Here is a 27,506-nt window from a genome sequence, read left to right on the forward strand (position 1 = left end):
CACAGAAACCGGAAAGACTGGTTTTAAACTTTTCAACCAGACTGAAGAGTGAACTCATTCCACCCTTTTACACCCGCCCACGAAGCTCCGGGCGATTGAAATGACACCATGCAATTAAAGCAACACGTGTTTAAAAATTTACAAACAAGAATGGAAAAATTGCTTTGGGTGGGGGAATGAAAAGTCAGCAGGGTCTGGCAGCACCTCTGGAGAGAAATCAGAGTTCATGTTTCGGGTCTAGTGACCCTTCCTCAGAAGTGAGCTTTTTCCAACAATTTCTGTTTTTGTTTCTGATTTACAACATCCACAATTCTTTCGGTTGTTACAATGTGTTTCTGAAAATAAAAACGTTAACAGAAATGGCTGAGTTCTGAGTAAGGGTCACTCGAACCGAAACTCTCTGATTACTCTCCACAGATGCTGCCAGACCTGCTGAGCTTTTTCCAGCAATTTCTGTTCTTGTTTGTGAACAGCAAAAATGCTGCGCAGGAGGACTGTTGTTTCACTTTGTTTTTCCTCTTTCCACAGGTGCTGCCAGGAGTTTCTCCCCTCCCCCATTTCTGAAGAAGGGTCTAGGCCCGAAATGTCAGCTTTCCTGCTCCTCTGATGCTGCTTGGCCTGCTGTGTTCATCCAGCTCTACACCTTGTTATCTCAGATTCTCCAGCATCTGCAGTTCCTACTATCTCTGTTTCTACAACACTGTTTTGTTTCAGATCTTCAGCATCTGCGGTTCTTTATTTTTCTTTAAAAATGTTTAAAAACATGCGAGTAATGAGAGGCGGGGCAAACTTGTTTGTTTATTTGTTTTCTTTGAGAGGGTGGAGGGCAGATCGAACCCAAATTGTGTTGCAGACAAAAAAACGGAATGCAATGCTAAGTCCCGGCTAAACAGGTTCCGGCTCGAGTTTCGACCAACTCTGGCTCTGATATCATCAACCTCATTCCTACATTGTAGGTATATGCAGAGGAATGAGAAATATTGCATCAACTGGTTCGGCCAAGGCGTGTTTTTTTTAGCTGAGAAGATTTCAGAACGCAGAATATAAATCGCTTGTTGGGTTTTAGGCAGTAAATGTTAGAAATAGCTGCCCCGTCGCACCTGAGACAGAAAGAGCATTAACCTTGCTGTAGTTTGAAGGTGTAGCAGTATTTAAATCGACAGGCAAATATAGTGAGGTCTGACCTGGGACGGAAGCAAATTGTTTAGTTATTGTTTAAAAACTGTTCGACCTCTAGCTACTTCCAATTCTGCTAAAAGGTCACCTGTTTGACTTTTTTAACTTTCTGACGTGTTGCCTATTTCCAGCGGCTTTTTAAAAATATTATTCCCAATTTATTCCTACTTTTCTGCAGAATTTTGGACTAAATGGTAAAAGGGATACTAGCCCAATTTAAAAGAAAAAGGAACAAAAGCAGAAATTGCTGGAGGAACTAGGCAACAAAACTAGGCAGCACAGAAAAGTACCAGCATCTGGGGAGGGCGAGAGACTTTGGTTTCAAGTCCACTGACTCTTCTTCAAAGATAAGGTGTGGGGTTATTTGTCTCTTGAGTCTATTCAGTTTAGTCAGTTGTCTGGTTTGTATCTTAACTCCGTTAACTGCTTTGGTTCCATATCCCTTAATAACCTTACCAGACAAATATCTGTCCATTTCAGTTTTGAGATTTTCAATTGGCGTTGCCTTAACAACCTGATACTGGAAAAGATGTTTGAAAATTCTGAAGCAGTGGAAAGCTCAAAAGAGGTGGTGGTGTAGTCACACCAGATGTTTTCAGCATGGTGTATACTTAATCTAGCCCTTATGCAACTTTCTATTCCCAACTATAATACATAAATGCCATGTAGCTTCATGTCATCTGTAAACTTGGGTATATAGATCTCTATTCTTTCATCGTCATTTAGAAATACAGTGTCAGTCTGATGCTCCAAGACAAGTCTTTGAGAAAACACCTTTAGATACATACAAAAGCAAAATACTGCAGATGCTGGAAATCTGAAACCAACACAGAAATTGCTGGAGAAAGCAGATCTAGCAGTATCTGTGGGGAGAGAAACAGAGTTAATGTTTCGAGGCTGATATGACTCAACTTTAGATACATCCTGGCCTTTGAGTACAAACCCATTATTTCTATTCTCTATCTCCTACCTCCAATTCCAGGGACTCTAATTTTTGTGAGTAGTTTCTTATATAGTACCTTGTTGAGTGTCTTCTAGAGGACCAGATAAATAACATACATAGACACCTTGTTATGGGAATGAGGAAACTATCAGTTTTCAACTTCCACCAACTAACGTATAATATCTTGGCTATTTCATTGACTAAAGTAGTTTTAAGAAAGGAAAAGCACTGAATTAAGATGGCTGCAACGATCACCAGACAACATGTTGATCCAGTTCACAAAACCATTGATAAATAAAATAAAACCCGAAGAACTGTGGATGCTGGAAATCAGATCTAAAAACAGAAAATGCTAGAAAGAGTCAGAAGGTCTGGCAGCATCAGTGGAGAGAAATCAGAGTTAATGTTTTGGGTCCAGTGACCCTTTCTCGGAACTGATGGTAGCTAGGAAAGAAAATGGTTTTTATGCAGAAGATAGGGTGGAGGGAAAGAGTAAGGAGTAAACAGTAGGTGGAGATAGACCCCAAAGAGAGAAAACAGTTGTGTTATGAAGTTGTGTAGAGCAATCATGAATTGGAAGGCAGAAAGCTAGAATTTGTTTGTTAAAAAAAATGGAGAAGAGGCTCCTTTAAGAGGTGAAGTGCTTTTCCAAGTTTAGAGATATATACAGAAAATGTATCTAAGCAGCTGAAGGGGTACAGCCAGTTCTGAAATTGAAATATATATATATCAATTGGCTGTGTGATTGGAAATCTTAGGCTTGTTTTGATGTTTTAGTAATGAGCTGGAATCAGCCAATTAATTTAAACCAAACACTTAGTGATTGAAAGCCAATTGAATTTAAATCTGATGGTTTTGACAACCTGGGACCAATGCTATTGTAAGAAAATTGATATGTCATCCAAGGTATATAAGGAGAGGATTTTTGAAAACCAGTGAGAGAGCGAACCACCATCTGAGAAATAAGCATTAAACTCTCACAAGAAATCGCTAAGCTGTCTATCCATAAAAGGTACCAATGAATTTCTAGCTAAGAGTCCTCACAGAAGACTTCACAGAGAAAACATCCCTGATAGTCGGATCAGCGGAAGAAAGACTTGAGAACAGCAGAAGAAAAGTTTGTAGACTTTGAGAGACTAAGTTTCAATTTATTTTCTTATTACTTGGGTTTATACAAGTGGGACTTGTGTTTGTTGGAACGGTATACCAGTAGAATTTAGTTCAGTTAGGGAATAGTTAGTAGTTAAGGGGGAATTGTTCGGTTTGTTAGTAATTCCGTTAATTTGTTCACTGTTAGGGTTAAGTAAATAAATTGTTACTTGTTACTCATAAAATGAATATCAGGGATTTTCTTTCATTTAACCTTCCCTTCTCTGTAACAGTTTAACAGATTAGATGAGGTGAGATCAACTTCTCTGAGTGTTTTGAGTTTAATTTATTAGAAGGGAACCTCTACTCCCACCATTACAGATTGGGGACTTGTGTTTCGATTTTACTTATCAGAGGGGTTTGATATCCCCTTCCTAACAGTTGGCCAGACAAAGGAATGTATAACGATCAGTCTCAGAGAATGAATGGCCAGTTCTGAGGACAATTAGTGCCTAACAATGGGTTGTATGTAATAGCAGACCATGTGATAACAAGTTGTGTGGGGGTTGTGGTAAGGACATGGGAGAATGTGCCTTTAGCCGTAAAATTGTTGAACTTGATATTGAGTCCAGAAGGCTGTAGAGTTCCCAAGTGGAAAATGAGGTGCTGTTCTTCCAGCTAATGCTGAACTTCGCTGAAGCACCGCAGTAAGCCTGAGACAGAGATGTTGGCCAGGGAACATGGCGGTGTGTTGAAGTGGCAACACCTCAGCACACCATCATGATAAAGTAGGCTCAGTCTGAACTAAAATTAGCATGTCATCCAAGTCATTAAAATCAATCAGTCAGATCTGTATCTTTAGTTTGAATTACACCTTTCTGAAAATTTCACATATTGGGATGAAAGTTATCTGTAAATTATCCAGTTTAGAAAAAAGCAATGAAGCCAGGCATTGGGAATAATGAAGCAACAGTACTTCAAGCAACTGTTTCTGGGCAGAGCAAGGAGAGGAAAATTGCATTTATAACAGCAGAACAGAGAAGATCATCTCTCACACTGATTTTTCTGTCGTCCTCTCAGAAGACAACAGAGAAGCAACAGAGAAACACCCATTCATCATGGATATAAAGATAAATACAAATTTTGCTGCTGCTCAGGATACAAGTAATCAATTAAATAACCATGGAGTTATAGAGTTGTACAGCACGGAAACAGACCCTTCAGTCCAACTCGTCCATGCCAACAACATATCCTAAATTAATTTAGTGCCATTGGCCAGCATTTGGCCCATATCCCTCTTAAACCCTTCCTATTCATATACCCATCCAGATGCCTTTTAAATGTTTTAATGTTAATTCTAACAAGGATTTGAGGACTTTTCGAACTGAAAATTCATCCTCTTTCTAGTACTAGGTACTCTCCTCTTTTTAAACTTTATACATGTGTTGTGTGTACATTTAATGGGTTTTTTTATTATTATCTTTATACTTTTTTATTATTTTTCTCAGGGTTAGTCGGTAATAACGTTGCCTTCTTTCGTTCAATAAACCATGTAATTGGTTCCTCAATTTTAATGTTATTGAACTAGCCGAGATAAGATGTGGTTTTAGCTGAAGTATAATATAACTACATGCTAAAAATAATTTAAATTTTTGTTGTGGCCAATCAATGGTGTTAAGAAGAGAAGAACCCAAATCACCCCTCCTCACCTGATCATTACAACCTCTTCATCTACCATTTCAGCAATCTCCTCAAAAAATTCAAATAAATCTGTCAGTCCTTACTCAAATCGAAGTTTGGAAAGAATCTATGCTGGCTTTCTCTGATCAATTAAATATGTAGCAGTTTGAATGATGAGGGTACTCCAGAGAAACTAATGAAATGAAACCTGATCCCAAAGCAGAGGTATACATATTAGCACTGCTGACTTAAAGCATTATTACAATGGTGAGTTTTAAAGAGAGTCTTAAAAATTTGAAACAGTGTATGTTAGGGAGGGGATTTCTGAACATTACCCCTAAATTGCTGAAAGCAATAATTCCAATGGTGGGGCAAAATGAGTGAAGTGCATACAAGAAGCCAGAGTTTGATGAAATAAGGGTTTGTATAACTGAAGAAGGTTATTTAGATAGGGTGAGGCTTTGGAGGATCTGAATATGAATGATGAAAATTTTACACTTGAGACATTCAGGCAAAATGTAAGCACTGTGTTTTAGATATCCTACTAAACACCTATGAAAGGATCAGGCAAATCATTAATTCCCTCACTTTTACTCCAAACTAAGGAATTCTCTGAACTTTGCCACAAAGTTTAGGTCTAGGAATGAGTGATTCTTGAGTCAGCAAAAAGAAATTGTTGATCAAACCTTAGTTCAGATTGAATTGTGTTCTTTCCCAACCCCTGGCATATCCACAAATTCCTAAGTAAATGGATTAAACTTGTCCTGCCATAGTATTAAAGACATATCACACAACACATCAGGAAAATAACTTTGATCATACAAATGAGGAGCAGGAGTAGGCCATTCAGTCCAGCAACAGAAATTACTGGAGAAACTAAGCGGGTCTGGCTGCATCCATGAAGAGAAAGCAGATCTTATATGTTTCAATCAAGTCACATCTAAATTTACTAAACTCTGCAAGTATAAGCTGAGCTTGTCCAACTTTTCTTTAGAAGACAACTTTCTCAATCTGGATCTTAGTCCTGTAAACCCTGTCTGAACTGCCTCAAATGTATTTACATCCTTCTTCAAATAAGGTGACCAACACTGTCCACAGTACTCCAGATGTGGTCTCGCCAGTGCTCTGTGTAATTGAAGCACAACCTCCCTACAGTTCAATTCCATTCACTATAATTGATGACACTCTATTCATTTTCCTAATTAGTTGCTGTACCCACAAACTAACTTTCTGCATTTCAGCACTCTACAATCTCTCAATAGTTAGATAATATGCTTCTTTTTCACTCTTTGGTCAAAAAGGACAATTTCATATTTTCCACTTATTACACTTATTTTTCCACATCTTTGCTCACTCATTTAAACTATCTATAACTTTTTGTAACTTCCTTAAGTCCGCTTCATAACTTACTTTCCTAGTTTTCTTCTGCAAAATTAGCCAAACCTTCAGTCCCTTTTGTAAACAATATTTTTCCTAACACAAATTCCTGTAGCACACCATTCATTACATCTTGCCAACTTGAAATACAACCATTTGTACCTACTCTCTGCTTCCTGTTTGCCAGCTATGCCAGTATGCTACTCCCTACACCATGAGCATTTATGTTCTTCAATAACCTTTGATGTGGCACCTTATCAAATGCCTTCTGGAAACCTAAGTACAGGACATCCACCATTTCCATTTATCAATCTTCCTCCCACATAACTGTGAGCTGATGTAACATTTTAGCCTGTATTTTTTGATTGTCAGATAATCATTTCTGAAGTATAGCTTGGAGTTGTGCATTGGGACCCTGCACAACCCTAAACATAACAGACTTAAAAGGAATTGCCTGGGAAATTGAAGATTCTGCTGGGCAATTCTCCTATCCCTGGAAGCCTCTGAAAGTATCAATTTAAATCAGAGAATTTGAAGGGTCACTGCAGTTAAGTAAATAGCAGTGTAGGAAAAGTCAGGCTATTAAGAAACCTCTTCTCAACTCTGAGGAACTGTTCACCTGACTCCCCAGCTTACCTCACACATCCCCAACTACACTTCCTGCTGATTCCTTACACTTCCCAGATTGTGACCAACAATCTCCTTGGATGTGGCACACACTGCCACCACACCCAATACCCGATACATCCCTCCCCCCATTCACCTGGAACCTCACAGTGACCCCTTCCCAATACCAGATGCAAAATCCATCTCTCCCCCAGGACTTGAAATACACCACTCCATCTCATCACCAGACCAGGCATGCTGGCCTATGCTAAACACTCCATCACTGATCTGCTCCTTTCCCACCTTGTGCCCTAGAACCCTACTCTCTATCATATAGCACCTACTTACCTGGCGCCCTTCCCTGTACTCATTTGGCACTCTATTCATCTGACACTGGCACCCGACCCTCACAACTTTATCTTACGTACCTACCCTTTTACAGGAGTTATCAATGTGGTTGTTTCTGTTGCTGGACATTGAAATCACAAAATATGATAACTGGTACTGCAAAAAACAGGGCATATTTGACTTGCCCCAATTATCCTGCCCTACAAGTGATCTGTCAGATTTAAAATACAGTATAGCTCTGCATTTCTGAAGGAGCCGTTTTTGGAATGTCCTGTCAGAATTGCAGCGCTCTTTCTTCACATGAAAACTAGGAACAAAATGGCAACCTGAGTGTGACTTCCATTCTTAAGAAAGGAGATCCGGAACATTCACTCAGGGTTGGAAAGGATTCAAACATGAAGAATGCATACATACAATTATGATTGGAACAGGATAAAATCAATAGTGTGGGTATATGGAGTTTGCAGCAAGAGCAGGAAAACAATGGCTTTGGTCCTCCCAATGTTAAGTAAGATAAAGCTCATCCAAGGAGATACACAGGCAGAAAATCAGTCTCACAGACTTGGTAGAAGGGTAGAACAAGATCTCTTTAGAGTACATGATCCCTGACATTCACGAAATGTCACAGGTGATGATAAGGTCAGATGTCACACACCCCCAGGTTATAGTCCTAGAGGTTTGTTTGAAATCACAAGTTTTTGGAGCGCTGACCCTTAGTCAGGTGAAGTGAAGAAAAGCACTCAAGCACAGAATTTATATACAGATCAAAAGATCGTACAAAAACATTTTGCATGATCTTTTGATCTCTCTACCTATAAATTCTGTGCCTGTGCATTTCTGTTTACTTCACCCAGTGAAGGAGCAGCGCTCCAAAAGCTTGTATTTTAAATAAGCCTGTTGGACTATAACCTGGGGTGTGTGACTTCTGACCTTCTCCACCCCAGTCTAACATCAACACCTCCACATCACTGATGATAATATGTAGATGAACAAGTTGCAGGGAGTTAGGGACCACTAGGATAGATCCTTGAGGAAGCTCAGAAATAAGGTGCAGCATGGACAGACGCCAATACTACAAATTCTCTGGCTCAATCTGAATAGAAACCTAATGAGGGACAATCCTATCAATTTATATCTTGTGAGAAAAGAGACGTTAATTTTGGAAGCAACAGTATCTTTAAGAAATTTGGAAAGGAAAGCAACCTCATTGTTACCTCTAGAGTCAATTATTCCAAAGTTGCTGGTCAGTCTCATATTCTGTACCCACCATAAACTTTAGCTCTTTAAAAAGCCCTTCTACTTCTCTGGAATGAGATACCAAATTTCTGGTTTCCCCCCACAGTCCACAGTTGTTCAGGTTAGATGTATTGGCCATGCTATATTGCCCATAGTGTCCAGGGATGTGCAGGCTAAGTGGATTAGCCATGGGAAATGCAGGGTTACGGGGATAGGGTAGAAGTGTCGGTGTGGACTCGATGGGCCAAATGGCCTGCTTTCACACTGTAGGGATTTTGTGATAAGGAAGGAAAAACAAAATAAATTGAATTAAAGGCTGTTGGATGTGCAATATTGAGATACCAGAGAGAAGTAGTTTGTTATGTGGAACTTAATGCCTTTGTTGGGATGGGCTGTCCTACTAGCAACAACTTCTCAATCATTTTTCTCCCTGAGTTCACATGAAGTGAGGGCTGATAGCATTCCTAAAATAGCTGACTCTGGTTAATTAGAGGGAGTTTCAACACAGGTTTTCTGGCACCACCCAAACCAAAAGTCTTCTACCCTCCACCCACTCTGCTCTCAAACATACATTCAGACTCAGAGATAGTAGGAACTGCAGATGCTGGAGAATCTGAGATAACAAGGTGTAGAGGATCAGAGGAGCAGGAAGGCTGATGTTTTGGGCCTAGACCCATTTTCTGAAGAAGGGTCTAGGCCCGAAACGTCAGCCTTCCTGCTCCTCTGATGCTGCTTGGCCTGCTGTGTTCATCCAGCTCTACACCTTGTTATCTTGCATTCAGACTCAGTTTTGATTGTAATTCTAAATGTTTCCTCATCACCTGTATCCCAACTATTATAGTTATATAGTTTTTTATTCTACCTCCAATATTTTTAGGGCTAATAAATAAATGTTAATCAAAAGCTTTAAAAATGCAGTAGTTTTAATGCCCAATGATTTGTCTTGCAGAAGTGAATGGGAGATTAATCTATAATCTGTATTTCCTGCAGATCAGAGAACAATCAGGGTACAAGTACAGCATGGTCATGTTGTTGGATGAATATCCTAGACAATACAAGTTTAAATCCATCTGTAGCAATTTGAAAATTTGAATTCAAGATATCAAAAAATTCGAAGTATAGAAACTAATATCAATAAGAAGCCTTGCAGCTGCTGGATAATTGGGAGAAAAAAACAACTCATTCACTAACTCACCAGGTCTGACAGCAACTGTGGAGAGAGAGGAGTTAATATTTCAAGTCAGTATTGACTCTCTTCACAGAAACTGCCAAACCCGCTGAGTTTCTCCAGCAGTTTCTGTTTAAATTTCATGTCTTCAGCATCTGCAGTATGTTGCTCTCATTCGCTAATCTCCTTTAGGCAAAGAAACCTGTTCTTACCAGGATCGCCTCCAATTTCTCATTACTCTGGTGACGATTAACTAACCTGTGAAGTGACTTAGCAAATCTGAAAGAAGAGATGGACGGTAAGTAACTACCTTGTGTCGATTCCAATAATAATTGTTTAATCCTGAAGGCTGGTCTTTCAATGATGACAGTTTACCTTCCATTTCCTCACCTGATTGCCCACCGTGCTGCCTCGTCTCACCCCCAGGGAATGTACTAAGACTGTAAGACATAAGGGCAGAGTAGGCCATTGAACTCCTTGAGTCTGCTCTGCCATTCAATGAATCACGCTGATCTGATAACCCTCAACTCCACCTTCCTGCCCTTTTCCCCATATTCAGCAATTCCTATTTTTCTAATCAACCTGTTCAGAGATGTTGTTACACACCTCTGGAGCAGGTAAAAATCTCTCTATCTCAGCCTTGAATAAAATTAATGACCCAGCCTCATCAGCCCTCTGCAGTAAAGAATTCTACAGATTCACTACCCATTGAGAGAAGAAATTGGTCCTCATTGCGGTCAAAAATATTCTAAGATTATGCTCTCTCTTCCTCAGCTTTCCCACAAGGGGAAGCAATCTCTGCATCTGCCTTGTCAAGTTCCCTAACAATCTTTTATGTTTCAATGAGGTCACCTTTCATTCTTCTAAATTCCAATGAGTACAAACTCAACCTACTCAATCTTTCCTCATAAGAAACACCCATCAAACCTGGTATCAGCCTAGTCAAACTCCTCTGGACTGCCTCTAATACCAATTTACTTTCATTAAATAAAGAGCCCAAAACTGTTTACTGTATTCCAGCTGCAGTCTGACTAGTGCGTTGTATTGTTTTTGCAAAATGCCCCTACTTTTGCACTCCATTCCCTTTGAAATAAAGGCCAACATTCCATTTGCTTTCCCTATTACCCCCCAAACTTGAAAGCTAACATTTTGTGTTTCATGCATGAGGAATCCCAAATCCCCCTGTGCTATAGTTTTCTGCAGTCTTACTCCACTTAAATGATAGCCAGGTCCTCTATTCTTTCTGCCGAAGTACATAACTTCACATTTTCCCACATTATATTCCATCTGCCAAGTGTTTTGCATACTCACTATCTTGTCAATATCGCCCTGCTGACTCTTTGTAACATCCTCACCACTTACCATTTTATCTATTTTTGGGACATCCTCAAATTTGGCCAGAATACATACACTTTCCTCATGCAAGTCATTAATATATATTGCACTGATCCCTGTGGCACTCCATTGGTTACAGATTGCCATCCTGAAAAAGACCCTTACACTCCAACTCTCTGTCTTCTGTTCGTGAGCCAAGCCTCCAGTGTCAGCTGAGCTTGATAGGTTTGCCTACCCCTTGGCCCTTACGTCAACTGGGCTAGACACCTAATGGGAGGCTCAGACCAGATAGTCATTTATCTTTCTCCAAGGGATTGCATGTTAATGTTAAGAAAATCCTAAAATATGACTCCCAAGTCCTTTTGTGCTTCAAATTTCCAAAGCCTTTCTTCATTTAGAAAATAGTGTATACCTCTATTCTTCCTACCACTTTTCCACATTGTATTCCATCTGCCACTTTTTTGCCCAGTTTCCTAGCATGCCCAAGTCCTTCTGCAGCCTCCCTGCTTCCTCAACACTACCTGCTTCCTCACCTATCTTTGTGTCATTTGCAGACTTAGCAACAATGTCCTCAGTTCCTTCATCGAGATCATTAATGGAGAACGTGAATAGTTGTGGTCCTAATACTGACCCCTGCAAAACTCCACTAGTCACTGGCTGCCATTTTGAAAAAAAAAACACCTTTATCCCACTCTCTGTCTTCTGCCAGTCAGCGAATCCTCAATCCATGCCAGTAGTTTGCCTACAATACCATGGGCTTTATCTTATTTAGCAGCCTCCTTGCAGTTCCTTGTCAAAGGCCTTAGGGAAATCAAGTCCACTGGCTCTCCTTTGTCTAACTTTTTCTTTGCCTTCTCAAAGAAATCTAACAGATTTGTCAGGCATGGAATCCCTTTGTCAAAGGGCTGTGCTGACTCAACCCTATTTTACCACGTACTTCCAAGTATTCCGCAATCTCGTCCTTAATTATGGACTCTAAAATCTTACTAACCACTGAGGTCAGGCTATCTGACCTATAAAAACCGAAAGAACAGCGGATGCTATAAATCAGGAACAAAAATTGCTGGAAAAGCTCAGCAGGTCTGGCAGCATCAGTGAAGAAAAATATCAGAGTTAACGTTTTGGGTCTGGTGACCCTTCCTCCAGTTCTGAGGAAGGGTCACCAGTCCCAAAACATTAACTCTGATTTTTTTCTTCACAGCTGCTGCCAGACCTGCTGAGCTTTTCCAGCAACTTCTGTTTTCTAACTGACCTATAGTTTCCTGTTTCCTGCCTCCCTCCCTTCTTAAACAGGCATGTTGCATTAACAATTTTCCAGATCTCTCGGATCCTCCCTGATTCCAGTGATTCCTGATCTAATGTCTCTACAATCTTCTCAGCTATCTCCTTCAGAACTGTGGGGTGAGTCCATCTGGTCTGGGTGATTTGTCCACCTTTAGATCTTTCAACTTCCTCAGCACCTTCTCCTTAGTGATGGCCACTACACCCACCTCTGCCCCCTGCTTGTCTTGAAGTTCTGGTGCGCTGCTGGTGACTTCCTCCATGAGAAAGTACCTATTCAGTCCCTCCTCCATTTCTTTGTTCCCCATTATTACTTCTCCAGCCTCATTTTCCTGTGGTCCAAAGTCCACTCTTGCCTCTCTCTTACCTTTCTGATATCGAAAAAAATCTCTTAAAATGGGCTCAGTAATATTTTCTGAAGAAGGATCCCGACCCAAAACGTTAGCTTCCCTTCTCCTCTGATGCTGCCTGGCCTGCTGTGTTCATCCAGCTCCACACTGTGTTACCTCAGACTCCAGCATTGGCAGTTCTTACTATCTCTCAGTAATATATCCAGTATGTTTTTGCTTCAATGTCTGCAGCATCTGTCTTCAAGCAGGATTTCAACTTGCGCAAGCATACTTGTTTGTAAAATCCAAATCCACGTCATTAGAGTAGATAATGAAATGCAGTCATCCTGGGCTAATGGATGCAGCGCTGGAGATTTTAGCAATGTAGCTGGGCAGGAGGTAAGGTAACATGATTCTACCAAAGGAACAGGAGATCCTTGAGGACCCCTTGGAATGAGAAATAGAAGTAGGAAACTAGGTGAACTTCATGAGTCTTGGCACAAGGAGCAGTGTTACAATGAGAGATTTCATGATTTCACACAGGGATATTTTTATTACGACGTATTATTTCATGGGATGTAGGCATCTTCATCAAGGCCAGAATTTCTTGCCCATCCTTTATTGCCATTGAACTAAGCAGCTTGCTAGGGCAGTTAAGAGTCAACCACATGACTGTATGACTAGAGTCACATGTGGATCTGACTGGATAAGAATGTCAGATTTTCTTCCCTAAAGGACATTCTTCAGCCTGATGAGTTTTTATGTCAATTGTGTCACGTTACTGAGACTAGATTTCAATTTCAGATGTATTAATCGAACTTAAATTCCACTAGCTGCCATGGTGTGATTAGAGCCTGTGCCCCCCAAAACATTAGCCTTGGTCTCTGGACAATGAATCCCACAGCATTACCACTGTACCATTGTCCCCCCCTTGTCATCAGGTTAGCATCAGTGAATGCATCATTACCAGACGTCTCCTCCCAACAGAAAACCAACTTCTCACACTGCTCAACTCATCAAAACCCCATGATTCATCCATCGTCAGCTGTTATACTTCAGCTCACTGCCAGACATTGATCAATACAGGTCAGTGGTCAATTAGGAGCGTGTGTGCTCCATGGTTTAAATAGGTGGATAGTGAGTGTAAATTATAATATTTTGAGAGAGTGCATTAAATTGAATTTTCATTACCTTTTTAATCATGGTATTGGGAATGTAATGCTAAGTGAAAAACCAATGGAGCATGGACCCATGTTCCTTAGATACTTACAGGCTTATTCCAAACAGAACAAGAAAACGAAAATATTTTATTTTTAATGTAAGCTTTAGGCAAATACTAAAAATCCTAGCAGCCAATTAACATGCCAAGGGTGTGTATTGTTCACAGCAGCAATACTTTTGTGTCAGATGGTTCAAGCTGCTTATCTGGCACCTAGATTAAGTTTCTCCTTGGAATTGTTCCATTACTGGGGAACAGGAGCATTAATCAGTCATTTCCTTCACTTTGTCTATTGACATTGTTTTGTATTCTACATTTTCCCAAGTGCAGTTTAAATATGGAGAAGGTATATAATAACGTGTTAGTTTGGTGCTGGTGTGTGCTGTACATTATGGTTTTCTTTAAAATATTGCCACTTGTGTATTGGTAGTTGTAAAGGTAAGGTGCTATAACTTGTTTTCAAACATTGTAGATTAAACAGAATGGATTTAGAGTTTTTACAGTCTGAGCTAGACTATTACCCAGTCACCATCTACCAGTTTCTGAGTGCCCCATTTGCACTTGCTTTCTATCACCTCTCCATCACAGGACACCTTCATCCGACTGCAAGGTAAGAATGCCTAAGCTTTATCAATAATACGTGGTACAATGCCCTATCTTTTAATCATTAAAAGTTCTTAATTCTATCGCATATGTTCTGTAATCTCAATGTCATGAAAATGCACATTTTCAGTTGACCACTGGGTAACAAAACAGGTGAAACTTTTTTGGTAGGTTGGAATAACACCTTAATAGTCAGCGATTTGTGTTACAATTTAATATTTCTTGCTAATAAATTGAATTCAAATCTTATGAGATACCGTTATATTGGAATGGGACAAATGGAAACTGAGTCTTTTGTGACTTCATTTTGTAGGTAGGCTTTTGCATTTGTAAATTCATAGCTTGAGTACAGGTCCAAAAGCAAGCTACAAAAATGGAGTTAAAATTTCAGATTGATTGTTGTATGTGACCTTGCCTTTAATAGTGTTCACCTTTAAGGACTACATTTGCCGTGTGTATGCAATGTTGCAACTTTGCCTGACAACTACTTTGCTGTTGGTTGGCTGAACAGTCTGTTTGATAACTTATAATGCGTCTTCCTGTTTGAATTAGTTTATTTAAAAGAGTTGATCCAATCCCTGATGAGCAATTGATTATTAAGCCATTATCATTAATATAACACAGGTGATTGGCGGTGGTAAACATCATGCTGGTGGATTGTGCTTGAATGGTCAAGCAAGTTAATCTGATGGTGAAACACATAGTCGACTGTCTTAAATCATGGTAAAGTATATGGGACAACCTTCAATGACCTCATTCATTACAGTGTTAAAAACAGAGCTTACTGGTAAGCAGACAAATCCCTATCAAGAGATCTGTTTGACTCACATCAGAAGGTAAATGATCAAGCTGTGTGCTGTATCAATAGCAAGCAAGGGAAGAAGCATGTTGTCAGAATGTCCAAAAGTTCCCTCATTTAAATTGAGACACAACAGACCTTCTAATAGAATTTAACATGTCTAAACAGCATTCAGAGCTATGGTTTGTAGATTAGGGTGTATACAATGCAGAAAATCAAGATTTTCTTAGCAATTGGGAATGAAAAGCCACACAGACTTAACACATCAAGATTAACTGCAAAAGAGCTAAAAGATCCCTAAAAGATACAGATCATTCATGATGGTGACTGTGCTTAGAGGTGCCACTGATTTCCACGCCTCACTGATATTGTATGTCATTCCTGTTTGTGTTGTAGTTGCTTTTCCAGAATGTACTCATCATGATAAAAGGTTAGTGGCCTGAAACTTTAACTCCATTTTAATGTCCAAACATACTGTCTGACCTACTGGCTATTTCCAGCAATTTTTGTTCTTCTTTCATATTTCTAGCGTATGCAATATTTTGCATTTGAACAAAAACTGAGTTGTGAAGAGACAGGAAAATGATTGGCAGAAATCTGGCTTGTAATTGTTTCTTTCAGTCTTTTATGACTACATAAGATAGACCCAGGGATTTAAGGAGCAAAACATTATCCTAATTTGATTATAAAGTACATCCTTTACTCTCCTATGTTATGTTGATCAAAATGAGAATTAGGGCTTTCTTGCAGTGGCTAAACTTGGAACTCACTTTTGCAAACAGCTGCTACATTTAAATAGTGAGATAAACAAAAAGAAAATAAACAAACAGTTGTTAACAGCAGGCATTTAATTATCATGAAACTGTTTAACTGTTTCAAGTGCTTTGATTATATAAAAGACAAGAATATTTCCTGCGCCCTTTCTTATGGTGAGTCAAGGGTTATGGACTCATAAGGCTGTTAGCTCTAGTGATACAAGAGCATTCTGTTTACTTTGTAAAATTAGTTGAAGAAAAACTAGAAGTTAAACATTTGAGAGCTTCGTTCCCAGAACAGTTTATTTTTAAGTAGAAATTTTCAGTGCAAGAGCTCACAGATATCTTTAAGTCTGACAAGTTAGTGATCACACATACATTGAATCTTCTATTTGTGTCCAACCTGATATTTCAGTACAGATGGAATGCTGTTCTGCCAAAGGTGATGTGTTAAAGCAATGTTTCACTTACTCTCTCAGGTCAATGTAAAAACTCCACAGTACTATTTCAAAGAAGAGCATGGGAATCTTCCCAGTGTCCTGGGCAACACTTACACCCTCAACCAATATCAATAAAACAGTTTATCTGATTATTATCATATTGTTGTTTGTGGGATCTTGCTGTGGAACAATTAGTCACTGTATTTCCAGCATTACAAGAATGACTGCAATTCAAACGTAATTCATTGCTGCACAGCACTTGGAAACGTTTAGAATTTCTCAAAGGTGCTACATAAGTGACAGGCGTCCCTTTATCTTCAAACTATAAACATTGAACAAGTTATAAATCTGAGAAACGGAACTTTTAACATGTACATTTTTCAAGGCCAGAACTAAGACAGATGTCACAGGGGATTGTACGTGGGTTGTACCTGAGGTTCAAAAGCGGTGGCCAATTTGGGTTTGTGGGAATTTCACAGTCTTGCTGGTACTAGGGGTGGCCCAGAAATATAGCATAGGAAAGAATTGCAGTTTAGTAGCAATCATATGTTAGGCTTGGTCCGCTGGGTGATTCCTGAAGCTGGAAGCATTTTAAGGTTCTAAGGATTAGTGGCACTGGGTCAGGCATGGGTTTCTGGCAGTATTGGAAGTGCTAAAACAAAAACAGGGATTGCAGGTGAAACTCAGCAGGGCTAGCAGCATCTGTGGTACAAAGTAGAGTTAATGTTTCGAGTCTGGTGTTTCTTAATTAGAACCAGATCTCCAGTATCTGCAGTTCTTTGTTTTATTGGAAGTACTTTCTAACTCTAGTTAAAGTGCAGAACAATTACTGGTGTCTATCAGTACAGAGGGCTAAGGGCAGATGAGAGAATGGAAGCTAAGAGCCTGATAGTACAGTACTGAGAGGAGGATAGTGACTGGACCTAGCAATAGGATAGGCGTGATTCCAGTAGAACTGAAGGATGCACTGAGGCGTGCAAAATTGAATACTTGAAAATTGAAAATTGAATAAATTTAAACTGCACCTTTTTATTTAAAGTTTATTTCAATGTTTTCAGGCAACATTTTTTAGTAGTCTTGTGGTTTCCTGCCTTTTAGATTCTCAAGTTTGCAAACTGGACCCCAGGAACCTATTGAGTCTCCCTTTGGTTGCCCTCCCCAGAGGGTAGAAAAAGATAATCTGCAAAATAAAGAAAGACCTTGCAATTATTTAGGACAGTTCATGATTTCAGGGCATTCCAAAGTGCTTTATAGTCAACAAATGGCTCTTAAAGTTTAGTTACTGTTGTAAAGGGCAGCAATGAGATAAATGATCAAATAATCTGATTGAGCAACTGTGGCCAAGGATCTCTTGCAGCTATCTGAGAGGGCAGATACAGCCTTAGTTTTGACACACAGTAATAATTCTTACGTTAGCTGTTATTATGTGTTTAGGTACATGTGTTAAGAACTGTATGTATCAATGTATGTCACATGTTGATGTGTGAGTATGCATATATGTGTATCAATGTATAAGAGTTTGTAACTGTATTTATACATGAGTGTGACTGTATAAAATAAAGTATTTCTGTCACCATGTTTCAGTACGTGGTTTGTAATGTGAGTGTGTGTCCATATGTGTATGTGAGTTTGTGTATCTCTGTTGGTGCATGTGCTTGTATTTCTTTAAGAAAAGTCAATTGAGAATGAAGTTGCAATTCATGTGGTCACATTTAAAGAACAGAATTTGTTATACTTTTCCAGGTACGTATTCCTTACATTTGGAGGACTTCTTTTGGCAATTGTTTCCATGGGACCTTATGCTGTGATAGTGCTCATACCTGCTGTTTTTGCCGTGGTGTTTGTACATTCTCTGCAGCCCAGAATCGTTCACAAGTGGACCTTTCTCATTCAGATGACATGGCAAACACTCTGCCACTTCTGGCTACACTACAAAGAATATTACCTACAAGAAACAACAGACATCAAGTAAGTGTATTACTTATAAGCATTAATATCTAGGCATCAGCTTGATGGCAATCCCAGCATAGTTATTAGCGCTTTTATTAAACTCATATCTATTATCCAGGCCATTAGACAACAAGTCTTTCTGCAAATGTACAAGATGCTAGTGAGACCACATCTGAAGTACTGTGAATAGTTTTGATCCCTTTATTTAAGGAAAGATATAATTTCAGTGGAGGCAGTTCAAAGATTATCTCATGAGCAAAGGCTAAACAGGTTCGGACTCTACTCACTACAGTTTAAAAGAATGAAAGGTGATCTCATTGAAAAATATAGGACTTTTAAGGGGCTTGACAGGATAAATGCTAACGGGATGTTTCCCCTCATGGGAGAGTCTAGGGCCAGTGGGCATAGTCTCAGAATAAAGGGGCGCTGATTTAAGACTGAGATGGGGAGGAATTTCTTCTCTAAGAGAGTTGAGAGTCTTTGGAACTCCTTTTCACAGAGAGCTGTTGGAGCAGAGTCCTTTTGTATATTTAAAGACTGAGATAGATTCTTGACCAGTTGGGGAAACAAGGGCTATGGGAAAAGGCAGGAAAGTGGATGTGAGGCATGTTGGATCACCCATTATCCTAGTGAATGGCACTGCAGGCCCGGGGGTTGGGGGGCTGTACAGCCTACTCCTGTGCCTATTCCTTATGGTCTTAGGGAACTGAACAAGAGTGAGGTCAGGTGGGGAATTCTCATAAAACAGAAAGTGATAGAAGTATCTGACAGCAAACCCTCATTATCAGTTTCCAATTCTGCTTCCTGCCCAGCATCTATCCAGAGTGGCAGAAAGCCAACAGTAGGAGACCAGAGTTGAAGATATTAGGATGGGGGATCAAGGATTTCAAGATCAGGGAGCATATTTTTAAGGTGAGAGAATAGAGATTTTAAAAAGACATGAAGGGTAAATTTTTTACACAAGAGGACAGGTTGCTCTTGGAATGAACTTCCTGAGGATGTGGTGAATGTGGACACTGTTACAACATTTAAAAGACACTTAGATAAGTACCTGAATAGAAAAGGTTTGGAGGGATATGGGCAGGGAGCAGGCTGGTGGGACTAGTTTATTTCGGGATTTTGTTTGGTATGGACTGGTTGGACCGAAGGGTCTGTTTCCGTGCTGTAGGACTCCATGACTCTAGAATGCCTAAGACAGAGATGAAGAGGAACTTCTTCTCTCAGAGGGTAGTGAACTTGTGGAATTCTTTGCCACACAGGGCTGTCAAAACGGTCAGTAAGTGTATTCAAGACTGATAAAGACGAATTCTTAATCAGTAACAGAAGTGCACAACCAATTAAAAACATCATAAATCACAAGTGCGGATTGCCCTGTTTTATTGCAAACAAATTTTAGAAGATCAGTGAGATTCATTTCATCGAGTAGCAAATGACAGCTGTGTGGAAAATTGCACTAAGTCAGTGGACAAATTTCTGTTGCTGACCTGCCAAGGGGAGGACAATTTTTTTTTTCCTCATGTATCTGTTATTGCAATAGCCACCATGATTTATTTACTGATATGTTCTCCTTTGGCCCCTGAAGATGGTCAATACTGTCACACTGTACTATCACTCTGAGCTGAACTGCCTAATGGTGTATCAAAGGTGCCAGAATGATTCGAGAGCTTGTGTGATGAGCCTTTGCCACACTAGGGTGAGCCATTCTGCTCAGATCCTCTACACACACCTTACCCACCAATGTACGCCAGGAATAACCCCCTCTCTGATTTGGTGAGAATAATGATAAGTACGTTGTGTTAATCAGCCAGGAGACCAAAAATCAAGTTCTTGAGTTAAACTTTCACAATTATGTCCTCCTTCTTTAGCAAGAAAGTGATAGGAAGCCTTTATACATGTACTTGTGTTTCATTAATTAACCTATTTGTCAAAATTAATTCTCTCTTCATAACTATTCCTGGCTCAGTTGAGATACTTGACATTTCAGAAACTGGCTGCATAAACCAAGTGTGTGTCAAGTCAGGTCTTCTGCCTCTGGTCTGGGTAAATACACAGCTTTCACAGCCATCTTCTTTATTTCAAACACACTGGAGCCACTACAACTGCAGTAGACACTCGACATTGAATAGGCACAATGTCTTGCTAGATCATCACTCCATCCAACTGGGCAAAGGCAATGCACAAGTGTCACCTTCTCAAGTGGCACTTCAGCAGAAAAGGCAACAAGCGTTTCTTTCATATGAAGCACTTTAACATGGAAGGGAAGGCAGGCAGGCAAATTGTCAGACCCAAGAATCATGAAGCAGGAATCCTTTATTCCCGTGGCATCAGGTCAATACAAACGGATGGTAATTAAGGATAAACAAGAACTATATTACCATGTGGGTTACATTAGGCTGAGGAATCTCTTCATCTGTCTGCCCTCCCTCCACATGAGACCTGTTTTCACCAAAAATGCTCTGTATTTCCAGCGAGAGTCCATTCAACTACACTCCAGTTGCCCTCCCTAAACATTGTCATCTGCTGGTGGTGTTCCTGCTCAGAACTGCTCAGCTGCCTTGCTTGTCCACAATCACCATGGCTACCTTCTGCTGCAGGTCCCATTACACAGTGAGGAGGAAATGTGAAAAGGGGGAGTGGGTTTGGACATGGCATGGTGCTGTGTGAATGTCAAAGATGGTGCAAGTGCCAGCAGCTTACATAATAAACACAGTACATGAACTTGTAGAAACAGTATTGCATGAAAGACAAAAGGGGAAGCATATTCAGTGGGGAAAGTGTGAGTTCCAGTCATTTGGGAGTTCCACCACATTCAGTCCAGGACCTGGGCTGTTCCAAGTCTAAGGGTTTGGCCATGGTTAGTTAGGTAGTTAATCAGATGCAAATATCTGTGTTGTTTTAGTCCAGAATTGGGTCACGATCAGTCCAGGGTTTGGGCCACAATCAGTCAGGGCATTCCTGCAAAGTCTTTCTGGGAGCTGCAGCACAGTCAGTTGGGTCAGGATGGTTCATACGTGATCTGAAAGTTTTAACGGTCAGTCCATGCCATTGTTGAGGCTGTGGGCAGCTCAGATCTAGGAAGTGGCCTGGTTGCATTCACTGGCTGAGGAACAGTCATAGTGATTGGGTTAATTGTGGATGGTAGGCTGGATTATCAGAAGGGACTGCTTAGAATCAAAGTGGGGTGGGTGTTGAGAAAATGGTGGTTTTGATTAATGCAGCTTAAACAACACTCAAGAAGAAATTCACCAATGCTCCTAAGACAACCCCTTCCAAACCTCCAATTATTACCGTCTAGAGGGACAAGGGTAGCAGACACATGGGAGTACCACCAACTACAAGTTCCTCTCTAAGCTACTCCCCATCCAAACTTGGAACTATATCCCTAGTTCTTCATTGTTGCTGGGTCCAAAGTTTTGGAATTCCCTCCGTAACAGCACTATAGGTGTACCTACTCCAAACTGACTGCAACAATTCAAGATGGCAGCTCACCACCACCTTCTCGAAGGCAATTAGGGATGGGCAATAAATGCTGGCCCAGCCAGCGTCATCCATACTCCTGAATTTATTTTTAAAAATCAACTGTGTAATACGGCTTTCAACATTGACAAAGTAGCACCCAAAGGGGAAGGACCAAGTCTCTAGGACTGAAAAACATCAGATTGCAGCTGTCATATCCTGCTCAAGACGAAGTCTGCTGGGAGAGGATTTTTGTGGTAAGGTTGTTGTGGAAGGGAAGTGGGTGGCAAAGGTCCTCCTGGCAGCTGCTTCATTGCCAAGGCCAAATGGACACTTTCTTGGGTCACCTTACATGAGGTGAGGATGGATAATGTGCATGGACAGGGGTATCATCAGGCTTGAAGGAAATCCTTTCCCTCCTGGATCCTTAGATACATTACAGATTCCGTCAGCACACTCATAAACCGAACATGTAGATTTCATCCACTGGATATCCCAGGCTTTGACTTCTCCCCTATGTCTTATTGTTATCCTCAGTGTCCCTGATAGTCATCTGTAGAGCTTTGACTACAATCCAATCAATGTACTCATTGGACTTTAGAAGAATGAGAGGAAACATTTCGGTTCTTGGGGGCTTGACAGAATAGATACAGAGATGTTGTTTCCCTTGGTGGGAGAGTTTAGAGTTTAGTAGTCCTCCTGTGGATTTCTTTACTGCAGAGTGCTATGGAGGCTGGGTGCTTAAAGTATATTCAAAGCTGAGATAGACATATTTTTAATCAGCAACAGATTAAAGAGTTATGGGGCTAAGGTAGGAAAGTGGAGTTGAGGATCATTAGATCATCCATAATCGAATGGCTGAGAAAACTTGATGGACTAAATGGCTTACTTCTGCTCCTACATCGAATGGACTTACGGACTAAGAATATAACCAGATGAATGTAATCTCACTGACCTGATGGTGGTGGAGTGATTTTAGGAGTGGACGGTAAAAGGCCGCAAATGGGTTATGAAGGATGAAGAGGGGTTGTTTGCCTTCACAACTATTGTAAAGGATGTCATCTCTGACTTCAGTAAAAGCAGTTTCAGTTATGGTATTTATAGTTTCAATTATGAGCTGAAAGTAATTGGAGGGTTATAGACAAGGCATTCCTGGAAGGATGGGCATGAATATCGAAGACAATACGTTCAAGGACTTTTGAGAGGAAAAAGAGTCTGGAGATGGCATGGCAGTTTACAAGGATGGTGGAGAAAGTATTTTTTTTGAAGACAGGAATATTGTCAGCTGATATAAGGAACAAAGGCCAGAACTTGAAGAGGGAGAACAGTTTACAATACCAGCTAACATGGAAGTCAAGAAGGGAAGTTGTGTGCTCAGTAGTTTTGTGAGGATAGCATCAAGAGAGCAGTAGGTGGATCTTATGGTCAACGTCAACTTCAATAGGGCATGAGGCGGGGTTAGGAGTAAAACCACAGAAAGATACAAGTTCAGGGTTAGGGAATGGGGAAACATTAGAAGTTAGCTTGGTGGTCTAGGGGAAGGGGGAGAAATGGCATAGGAAGCTGTTCAGATGGTCTTAATCTCAGTAACAGACAAATCTATTAGCTCTTTGCACATATTCTTAGGACTGAGGCTGGAAAAGACAGAGAAGGCAACTTGCAGTAGAGAAAAGGAGCCAGATGTTAACATTGCATTCAAGATGACTCTGGAATAGTTCGCAGTCTAAGCAGAGAAGATTAGGACCCAACAGTGCTTCATGTGGTTCATGTAGATCTGGCAATAAATGTCTAAACCAGTTGTCTACCACATCCATTCAAAACTGCGAGACCTGGACTTAAGAGAGTGGAGATGAAGGCTATACTGTAGTGAATGACCAAGTTATATTTAGATTTAGGTTCTTTTGTCACATGTTGTCAAGTACGGGCTACAAGAGTACAGTGAAAAGTGTACAATGTCACTACACACAGCACCACCTTAGGAACAAAGTACCTTGTTACAAAATCTTAGTTACAGAACTAGAAAAATAAAGAAATAAAGTTAAAATGTCAAATATTACAGTCCTTTCTTAAGCCATGGACCTGCAGATGCTCCAGACTGGACTTTCCCCAAGAGGGCTCGCTCTCCCCCACGCTGTGCGTGATTTCACTGGCATTGGGTGAAGACCCACCTGGGTACACCAGGCTTCACCGCCGCTCGCAAGGCTTCAGTCCTGACCTCTGTATTACCAATGACTGCCACTGCCGCCATCCCTTATGGCTGACTGCCACTCCTACCATGCTTCGTCACCAAGCTACTGCCACCAACTGGTAGTGCGCCATGCCCCAGCCTCCAAAAGGCTTTGTCGCTGCCACTGCCTCCACAGCCTCCAAAAGGGAAGTAAGAAACACTACAAACTAAAAATAAAGACTGAAAAAAGAAGAAAAACAAATGAAAGTGGGTGAAATGGATGAGATCCAGGCTCAGGAGCCCAGACGCTGCCTACTCCGCGCCGCCATCTTGAAACATTTCAAAATACCGGACCTGTTCATGGCTCATTCAGTCAAAAACAGGAATAAATCGATTTACAAACACCGATGAACCCCTTAACTCGTGCTGTCATAATCAGGTTCAAAGAGACTAATGGTTTTAGTTAGGACTAAGGCATTAAACAGTGATGGTGAAAGTGCAACCACACAGATCAACAGCTGCAGAAATATTGCATTGAACAGAGGGCCAGAGGTAGACCAGTAGGATTTTGAAACTACCACTGTAGGCGAAGTGGGAGGGAATATTTTCCTGGGGCAGATGCAGAGGGAGGGTGCGTGCATGTAACTTTATGAATGAGAAGGTTATTAAAATTTATGTGATACTCAGCTATATCAATAGAAGATTGGCATTCAAAGGCAAAGGAATTATGCTAAATCTTTATGAAATGCTGTTTAGACTTCATATTAAGTACTGTGTTCACTGCTGGGTACCACACCTTAGAAAGTATGTTAAAGACTTAGTGAGTACGTACAGGAAGGATTGACTGGAATGGTCCAAGAAATGAGGGCCTTCCATTATGTGGCGAGTCTGGAGAGTTGGGGTTGTTCTCTAAAGAAGAATAGGATATTTAATAGAGATGTTAAAATTACTAATGGTTTTGATAGAGTAAAAAAGAAACATCTGTATCTCGTGGTGAAAATGTTGGGAACCAAGGCGACAGATTTAATGCGATTAGCAAAAGAACCCAGAACAAGCATATTTTTAATATCTCCAGTTGTTGTGATCTGGAGTGCACTTTCTGAAAGGGTCATAAGACAGATTCAGTGGTAAATTCAAAAAGTTCAGCTTGAAGGAAACACCTGGCAGGATTGTGAAGAAAGAACTAGGGATTGGAATTAATTAGATAGCTCTACCAAAAACCGAGCCAAATGGCTTCCTTCTCCACAGTGCCTTTCTTTGGTTCTATGGTGAGGACAATCTAATCTTTGCACAACCAGAGGATTGATATCTGGAATGGACTCAGAGTAACCAGGGTAAGGCTGAAAGCAAAAGAAAAAGAGTTAAGCAGTGCACTTGACAAACTATATGGTTCTATGAAAGGATGAGGCGGGGTTGAATGATCTCCTACTTCTTTAACTGTGACAGCGAATATCCAGTTGTTTTGGGGATTTTGCCCTTGAGAGTTACACTTGTTGAGCAAAGAGCTCAATAGCCATGGGAAAATAAATCTTAAAAGCTGTGCCTTCTATCTGCTGCTCACACCCAGTGCTTGAATTGTTTTAAACAGGTATACTGTTCCAGCAACTGTTGTACAAATACAAGCTAATGCTTTTAATGATATGAACTGTGCTTGTTTCTATATTCAGGTTCAAAATAGCGCTGTCGTCTCTGATGCTGTTAACCCAAAGAGTAACATCAGTGTCATTGGACATTCATGAGGGCAAAATCAAGATCCCAGCTCAAATAATACAGCAACATCGCTTTGACGCTGAAATTCTCTCTTATTCATTCCCATTCTTCAGCTACATGCTATATTTCCCTGCACTACTCGGAGGGCCTCTGTGTTCTTTTCAAATGTACAAGATTCACATGGAAAATCTTAAGAAGTCTGATCAGAAAAGCATTGCCAAACCCTTGTGGTCTTTCTTTTACAAGTGCATCCTATTTTTTGTGTTGAATATGCTGAGAGTGTCTGTAAGGAATTGTGTTAGTGTTATTAAACGTAGTGACAAAAGATCCCTTCAATGGGATGTTCCTAATGATATTTTCATGATTTGGGCAACAGCTTTGATGTTCAGATTAGCATATTACTCTCAATGGCTTCTTAGTGAATCTCTTAACAATCTAGTTGGCCTGGGGTTGGTGAATGGCAGCATTCAACAGTTTACCCTTTCGGATACTGATATCTGGACACTTGAGACAACTAATAAGATATCTGAGTTTGTTCGAGTATGGAACAAAACCACAGCTGGTTGGCTAAGGAGAATGGTGTTTCAACGCAGCAAACTTCAGCCTTTTATTTCAACATTTGCCTTTTCAGCTTGGTGGCATGGCCTTCACCCAGCCCAGATCTTTGGATTTACCTTGTGCGCTGCTACTGTAAAAGTGGACTATCGTGTTCACCAATATATGGGCCCACTCACTGCACAATCAAGGTTCCTAAGACTATTCTACAAAGTCATGACATGGATGCAAACTCAACTGGTAACTGCCTACATTTTAGTAGCTGTGGAGTTGAGGACCTTTTCTTGTGTGTTGGAGCTGTGCAAGTCTGTCTGTGCTGTCAGCCCATTAGTGTATGTACTGATGCTAATAGGTATGCCAAACAAGCCAAGTAAAAATTAAAAAGTTTACCATGTACACTCTGTTCCTTTCATCTAATTAATGTGGTATCACGTGGTTTTCAAATCATTTGGTCTTATCATAAATGTCTGAAGAATGTGGATGTTTTTGTGAATTAGAAACACTAATGTGCCAGTCTTCCTAGTCTGTTCAGCAAGTTGGCATGTTAGATGTGCTCCTAGTGGCAGCAGGGGTGGAGGGGGTGAGGTAGGTACACAGATTCCTCCTGACCCAGTGAGCCTTGGAATGTACACGTTAGTATCTCTGCCTACATTTTTTCACAGTCCAGGCATCCATTTCCCCAGCCTGGGGTATCAATTCATCCAATCGGCCACCTTTAAACAGCTCTAATCCCCTAACAAGATCTTTTCACTCTGGTTTTGTGAAATGCGTGTTTCCATTTAACAGTACTCAGAACTCTTGTTAACAATTTTGAAAAGGACTCTAATTCAGTTCCTGTATTCTTCAAAAACATTGAGGCAATTATCTCATGTGTGAATCTTACCCACTTGTGAGAAGGGAGACCCCAGTATATAAAATAATTACTTCAGCATGGAATGAAAGAACTTTTGGATGGTGACATAATAATTACAGCAAAATGCTATTTATTATAAACTATTCAATGTACTTAGCATTCCTGGTCCTTTAATTGTATACAGCCCTCCTTGTGTTATTTTAATCTTAGAATCTTGTATTCTGGCTATCATACCTATTTATTCATAGAATCATAAAATCCATACAGTGCGGATTTGGCCCATCAAATCTGCATTGGCCCTCCAAAGAGCATCCCACACAAACTCATATCCCCATAATTCTGCATTTACCATGGCTAATCCATTTAGTCAGCACATCCCTATACACTACGGAGCAATTAACATGGCCAATCAACTTAGTCCCCTAATCTTC

The 27,506-nt window shown here is 40.4% G+C and overlaps 1 protein-coding gene across 4 annotated transcripts; it reads left to right on the forward strand.

Annotated features, from left to right (window-relative positions):
• Window positions 1–14,177: 14,177 nt before the first annotated feature.
• On the forward strand, window positions 14,178–26,618 carry mboat4 (membrane bound O-acyltransferase domain containing 4). Of its 4 annotated transcripts, XM_048594986.1 has the most exons (4): window positions 14,371–14,397; window positions 15,015–15,113; window positions 18,128–18,352; window positions 25,625–26,618. In XM_048594986.1, the coding sequence occupies exons 2-4, from the start codon at window positions 15,058–15,060 to the stop codon at window positions 26,601–26,603; spliced, it is 1,260 nt and encodes a 419-aa protein (XP_048450943.1). In that variant the 5' UTR covers window positions 14,371–14,397; window positions 15,015–15,057; the 3' UTR covers window positions 26,604–26,618. The 4 variants fall into 4 exon arrangements, with proteins under 4 accessions (XP_048450945.1, XP_048450943.1, XP_048450947.1 ...); XM_048594988.1 differs by lacking the exons at window positions 14,371–14,397; window positions 15,015–15,113 and adding an exon at window positions 14,178–14,225; XM_048594990.1 differs by lacking the exon at window positions 14,371–14,397 and having other exon boundaries at window positions 15,052–15,113; window positions 18,243–18,352.
• Window positions 26,619–27,506: the final 888 nt, after the last annotated feature.

Source organism: Rhincodon typus, chromosome 3, assembly GCF_021869965.1.
Source record: "Rhincodon typus isolate 14 chromosome 3, sRhiTyp1.1, whole genome shotgun sequence".
NCBI classification, from domain to species: Eukaryota; Metazoa; Chordata; class Chondrichthyes; order Orectolobiformes; family Rhincodontidae; genus Rhincodon; species Rhincodon typus.

Excerpts from the sequence above, each read along its gene's own strand:
- mboat4 (XM_048594986.1), top strand. The coding sequence starts at position 15,058 with ATGGTCAAGCAAGTTAATCTGATGGTGAAACACATAGTCGACTGTCTT. Across the intron at positions 15,114-18,127 it reads GTCGACTGTCTTAAATCATG|GTACGTATTCCTTACATTTG; the intron begins GTAAAGTATATG and ends ATACTTTTCCAG. Across the intron at positions 18,353-25,624 it reads CAAGAAACAACAGACATCAA|GTTCAAAATAGCGCTGTCGT; the intron begins GTAAGTGTATTA and ends TTCTATATTCAG.